The sequence below is a fragment of the Ursus arctos genome, unplaced genomic scaffold (assembly GCF_023065955.2).
Source record: "Ursus arctos isolate Adak ecotype North America unplaced genomic scaffold, UrsArc2.0 scaffold_6, whole genome shotgun sequence".
In the NCBI taxonomy this organism is placed as follows: domain Eukaryota; kingdom Metazoa; phylum Chordata; class Mammalia; order Carnivora; family Ursidae; genus Ursus; species Ursus arctos.
The window spans coordinates 15546037-15552182 of NW_026623078.1; the positions used below are offsets into that span (position 1 = coordinate 15546037).

General features: G+C 45.9%; 2 protein-coding genes across 5 annotated transcripts in view; one reads left to right on the forward strand and one right to left on the reverse strand.

The window, feature by feature from the left end:
- Positions 1-3456, forward strand: part of LYN (LYN proto-oncogene, Src family tyrosine kinase) — a 117845-nt gene extending 114389 nt beyond the window's left edge. For all 4 annotated transcript variants that reach the window (XM_026516460.4, XM_057307829.1, XM_026516461.4 and 1 more), the window contains exon 13: positions 1989-3456. In XM_026516460.4, the coding sequence (XP_026372245.1) occupies positions 1989-2191 (203 nt within the window). In that variant the 3' untranslated portion in view covers positions 2192-3456. The remainder of the gene's footprint in view (positions 1-1988) is intronic.
- Positions 1167-1568, reverse strand: LOC113268090 (ATP synthase subunit f, mitochondrial-like). Its single transcript, XM_044390383.3, has one exon. The coding sequence runs from the start codon at positions 1529-1531 to the stop codon at positions 1274-1276; it is 258 nt and encodes an 85-aa protein (XP_044246318.2). The 5' UTR covers positions 1532-1568; the 3' UTR covers positions 1167-1273.
- Positions 3457-6146: the final 2690 nt, after the last annotated feature.

A 6146-nucleotide genomic window follows, 5' to 3' on the forward strand; every position in this document is an offset into this window, starting at 1 on the left:
TTATTTGACAGAGATGGAGACAGCCAGCAAGAGAGGGAACACAAGCAGGGGGAGTGGGAGAGGAAGAAGCAGGCTCATAGCGGAGGAGCCTGATGTGGGGCTCGATCCCATAACGCCGGGATCACGCCCTGAGCCGAAGGCAGACGCTCAACCGCTGTGCCACCCAGGCGCCCCCCTCTATCCCATTTTAATCGTGGAGGAAAATGTTCTTTGTTTTTCCTCAAAGCTGCTCTTAGTATCAAAGACTGATATTTCAGCTCCTGAACTACCCTGAGTCATTTGACTACATTAAAAGCCACCCTTCATTACCAGTCCTGTTGTAGAGCCCAGTAGGAATAATGAACACCCCACCTGCTTCACTGGACGTTGAGAACACGCATATTCCAGTGTCAGTGCGAGTTCTGACTCTGGCCTGTACTGAAGACTTTGTAGGGGACACTTGAATGATGGGACATAATCCATTGGACTAGCTGTTAAGGATTTTGACTTCTTCCAGTAAACTTACAGGGAAAAGCTGATTTTTAAAAACACGTATATTGGTAAGAGATAATGTACGTGAAGATGATTTTTTGGTATATGTATTACAGGTAGAAGCTGAAAGCAATACTACAAATGACATTGAGATTGGGTTGAGTAGTTCATTGAAGGATCAGTCAAGTGCACTATCCCTCTGCTGTTAAAAAGAACTTGCTCTCTCTTCTACTTCCGTTAGCCTGTTTTCACTCGGGCAAACTGAATACTGTCTTGATCCCCTTCGTACTAAAATTTACATTATTTAGTTGCTCACAGAAATCTTCTTAGCCTCCCTCTCTGTTTGTGAGGGCTCCTGTAACAAAATGTCACAGACTGAATAGTTCAAATTACTTTTCTCACGGTTTTGGAGGCCAGACGTCTGCGACAAGGTGTGGGCAGGTTTGTCTTTTCCTGAGGCTCCTCGTTGGCCTCTAAATGGCCACCTCCTCGTTGTGTCTTCACACAGGCATTACCTCAGTGCCCACACAATGCCCACACATCCTAGGTCTCTGTGTCCTAATCTCTTCTTCCAAGGACATCAGTCAGATTGGGTTAGGCCCCACCCTCAAGGCCTCATTTTAACTTGAATACCTCTTTAAAAATCCTGTCTCTATAGGCAGTCACGTTCTTTTTTTTTTTTTTCAAGTACCAGTCATCTTTTATTGGATGCTAATTCTGAATTAGGATATGAAAGGATTCAAGGGTGCCAGGCAAAGGTCACGTTCTGGAATGCCAGATGTGCCTCCACACTGGGCCCTCTTCAGTGGTACTTGCATAGCCGCTGGTGTTTGAGTTCCTTGTAACAAGGACAGTAGCTGAAGAGCATGTAAGCTGCCAGCACCATAGCAACGCCCCCTCTCTTCACATTGACATACTTGTTGTGATACCGGTAGTAACCTCTTTGAAATGCTCCGGCAGTGCCCTTAGGGGTGAAATCCCGCATCAGTATCCAGCTAGGCAGCTCTCCTAGTTTCACATCCATGAGCTTCTTCTCCTTCACTGGTACTACTGACGCCATTTTGGAGTCCTGGGTGTCCGCTCTGTCGGGCCGCGGAAGGACTCTAAGCAGTCACATTCTGAGGCTCGGGACTGAGGAGTTCAGGAGTTCTGAGGACTTCAACATATGAATGTATTTGGGCGGGGCCACAATTCAGCCCATAACCACCTCTAAGGCTTGCTTCAAGAAAGGGATGCAGGACGGGGCTCCTGGGTGGCTCAGTCAGTCGGTTAAGCGTCTGCCTTTGGCTCTGGCCCTGATCTCAGGGTCCTCGGATCGAGCCCCGCGTTGGGGAGTCTGCTTCTCCCTCTCAATCTCCCTCTGTGCTTGCTCTCTCTCACCCTCTCTCTCTCTCTCAAATAAATAAAATTTTTAAAAAAGAAGAAGAAGAATGGATGCGGGATGTGGGGAGCAGAAAGACCACTGCAGTGCTCGACCCTGGGTCAGGTTTCTCAATGGTACCTTTCTTTTGCTTTAGGGAGAACTAATGCCGACGTGATGACCGCCCTGTCCCAGGGCTACAGGATGCCCCGCATGGAGAACTGCCCAGATGAGCTCTATGACATCATGAAAATGTGCTGGAAGGAAAAGGCAGAAGAGAGGCCAACGTTTGATTACTTGCAGAGCGTCCTGGATGATTTCTACACTGCCACAGAAGGGCAGTATCAGCAGCAGCCTTAATGCACAGGGAGACTCATGGCCATTTTTGCCTCCTGCAAAAAGAAAACAGGACAATCAGTGGTTGCAGGACAATCTCCTGCACTGGGGTCATCCACCGTCCCTGCTTCCTGAAAGTGAGGCTAGGTTACTCAGGAAGAACACTCTCGACATGGAAGAAAAGTATTCTCGTTCTCATTGGCTGATGCACCTGGTTGCCGCTTGGACTGCTCCCAGCTGGCAATCTTGCTTTGCTAGACCAACATCTGCAGACAGCCGTCTGAGAAGAGAACACCTGTTCTGTCCAAAATGCGCCCACTCTGGCCTCTTGTTTACAGCTCCATGTGTGACTCCGAGGTTCAGAGGCCACTGCAATGAATCTCAAATAGTAACAGACTTAAACTCATTTATAAAAGTAAAGTAACCAGATGCATATCATGACCCTTCTTTGCATTTTCTCTATGCTTTGGCTTATCTGTTAAAAAATTACTAATCCAATCTGTTAAATTTTGCAGGTGAAGTCCGAAGGTTACAATGGTCTCTCCCAGGTTTCAGTGAGGTTCCCCTCCCCCTAAAATCTGAGACTGTTAAACATTTTCCTTCCGTGGAGACTGCTCAGAACCCCCAGACATGAAACAGAGCAGCCACAATGCTCTTCTGGTCTGTCCCTGTGGAAATATCCCTTGTAAGCGTGCGGAGCGGCTGTGTGTCCCCACGTGGACCCCGCCGACGGCCAGGGCTGGCCCAGACCTCTCAGGAAAGGGACAAGGGCCTCAGGAACTGCTCTGCCCTAAGAAGGAATATTTTTAACAGTCCAGCTTTTCAGTTCCACAATTTCCTATATGGAGACTCTTTTGACAACGTACTTTGGGACAGTAATAAGATTCTAATCCCTGCAGGGCCTTATAGGGCCTTATAAAACATAAGAATGTTCTTTATTGCTTCCAATGATTTGAACATTATTTTAATGATGAAATGTTAATTTTAATTGCACTTGAGAAAAGTAAAAACGCCATCTTTGGGTCTATTTTTGTGATTCAGCAATCTTTTCTAAATTGTGTAAGGTGTGTGTGAGACTATTTATACAAGGATATGAAAGCAGAGTAAGTGGCTGAGGAGGCTCAAAAGGGCCCCCGTAGCAAGGGATACGAGAGGTTTTGTTTACTAAATTTTTCTACTGTAAGCTTTGAATAGAAAATGCTATATCACCCCGTTTCACTTATGCTCTTGTGTATATACCTAATATTTCTATTTTTTGATTTTATTTTAATACACCTGGCCCAATAACATCTCGAGCTTTTTCCTTGTGTTAAACATTTCCAATTATCATCATTGTAAAACTAAGTGCCATTTGTGGAGGGAGGGGGATGAGAGGGGATTCCATATAGTTATTTTTTTTTTTTAACATTTTATTTATTTATTTGACAGAGACAGCCAGCGAGAGAGGGAACACAAGCAGGGGGAGTGGGAGAGGAAGAAGCAGGCTCATAGCGGAGGAGCCTGATGTGGGGCTCGATCCCAGAACACCAGGATCACACCCTGAGCCGAAGGCAGACGCTTAACCGCTGTGCCACCCAGGCGCCCCGGATTCCATATAGTTCTATCATTTAAAGAACTTGTACAAGTTCTCCATCCTTTGAGCAAAAAAAAAGAAAAAAAGGGGAAAAAAAATGAAAACCCCGGAGTTGACAGCCTGGATATCCCTTAATAGGGCCAAATAGGATTTGTTTTCAAATAGGCTTAGCAGGCATCACTAGAATTTCATTTTAGGTGTGTTGCCCAGGTGTTGGGTACCTAGGGGAAGGGATAAAATATACTTCTGTTCCCTAAATTTTAACCTATTTTCCTGTGCATATTTTTTAATGTCCTTCCTAAAATATTCTAAAGTTTTTAATTCACAAGAGCCACACTCGCAAAGTGGACTTTTATCGCCATATAATGTCTGCACCGCTGATGACTTGATTCACAACGGTCCGTCTTCTGCATACACCTGCCTGTTCACATTTCATTTCAGAATCACACATATGGTCCAGCATGTTATGTGGTTTTGAGAAAGTGTAAAGAATCCCGAGGGCAAAAAGAAGTCTCTAGAAAATTAGTAAGTTTGTCTTCACCTTGTTTTTCTTCTCTTGATTCTGCTTCCTTTTGCCATTTTACATTCAACTTTCTCTCTCAATCAAGTCTGTGAGCCTTTCCTCCGGCACCTTGGGCCTCGTCACTCCCTTTCAGAATCTGCTCCAGCCACGTCATACTCAATGGACAGGGAGCTCAGTGTCTTCCCTTGTCAGGAAGATTCCAGCTTCCTCATGACTGGCAGGCAGAAAGAGGGGCTGAGTAGGTGTTTGTGTCATGATAGGGTCTCTGGTGGGGTGCAGAATGCCTGGTATCATCACACCCGCGATCGTTGTCAAGGACTTGAAACATTGAATGGCCACTCCTCTGCCCCGCGGACCTGCCTTCGTGGTTCTGCAGTGAAGAATTTGTGTCACCACTCGAAAAGCTTGGTGGATATACTGTGTGCCCAGGCTTGAGAGTCACTCCCTCGCTTTGACCCAATATTGCAAAGTTAACTGCTCACAGGAAGGACAGCCCTCTTTCCTTAGATGGTTTAATTGCCCCAAGGGAATGAGGAGTCCAGGAGGAAGGAAAAGGAAAAAGTTGCCTTTTTCCTTAAAACAGCCCTGGAGCTCACTGAATCTGAGGTAAAACAGCCTTGGCATTGGTGTTCTCAGTAGAAGGGATGCTCCGTGGACCCTCCAGGCAGACCTCCCTGGTTCTGTCGGAATCGCACTGGAAAAGCCTACTGCCCATGCCTTCTCCCAGGGAAGATACTATACTGCAGAATCCTCGATTCCTGTCCCCAAAGTGAGGCCAGTAAAAGAAGGGACTGTACTTATTTACTTACACAGTAGGATAGATCGAGGGCACTGAAATGTTAGGTTTAAGCTCATTTCCAGTGTTGCGTGTGGTGATGGCTCTCCTCTCCTCGAACACTCTGCATCATAGGGGCAAGCCGCCGAAAGGCAGTGGGCACTGCACACCAGCATCTGGTGCGCTGGGCTGAAGTGAAGCCGCCGCTCCTCCGGCCGAGCTCCGCAGCCTTCACCATCGTAACTCCACCCTCCACGGCCAGTTAGTTTCTTGCGTGCTCAGAGGAGATCACACCCCCACCTCTCCTCTCGTGTCTGTTTTCGACCTCTGCCTAGTTGAATGGACATTCCAGTTCTCTATCTGCCACATTTTGACGACCTGAAGTTACTGGGTTAAGGGAAGATGAGCCTTGCCGTTCTAACTTACACCCACCACGAAGCTAACTTACACCCACCATTTGCTCAGTGCTCTCTTTTGCACTTTGTAAAACGTACCTGTAACGCACACCACAACCCTTGAAGGTATGGCCAATGCTATGACTTCCTTCATGGCTGAAAAATCAGATGTAATTTTAATTTTGGAAAACAAGTCATGCAAGAATTCAACTCACCACTCACACCTTTGAAAAAGACAATTTGTGAGACGACACTTTGTTTTCCTCTTTTCTTTTCTTTCCTTTTACAGTAATCTTTGTGCCCATTGTGGAGTTCAAACTCATGACCCCGAGATCAAGATTGCATTCTCTACTGACTGAGCCAGCCGGGCACCCTGAGACTACACTTTCGAATAAAATGCTTTGATAACATTTATGCTTCATTTTATAACATGAAGTTGTATGGAATGGATAAAGTTTTATTCCAGAAAGTTCTTAATGTGACAGATGTATAGGAGGAAAGCCTTCCGATTTAATTTCCTGTGTTTTTATGAATCTAAATACTTCAGGTAGAAGTGAGTGCCAAAAGCATCACCAGGTTCCCAAGATGGTCACCATGTGATCTTGGGGATTTCACTTACATGTGGAAATAATAGGGGCAGTCTTGGTGGCCTCCATCTCTAGGTTGTTGGAAAGATTAGTCAGAAATAATCGGGATTGGGCAGTGTTCAATAT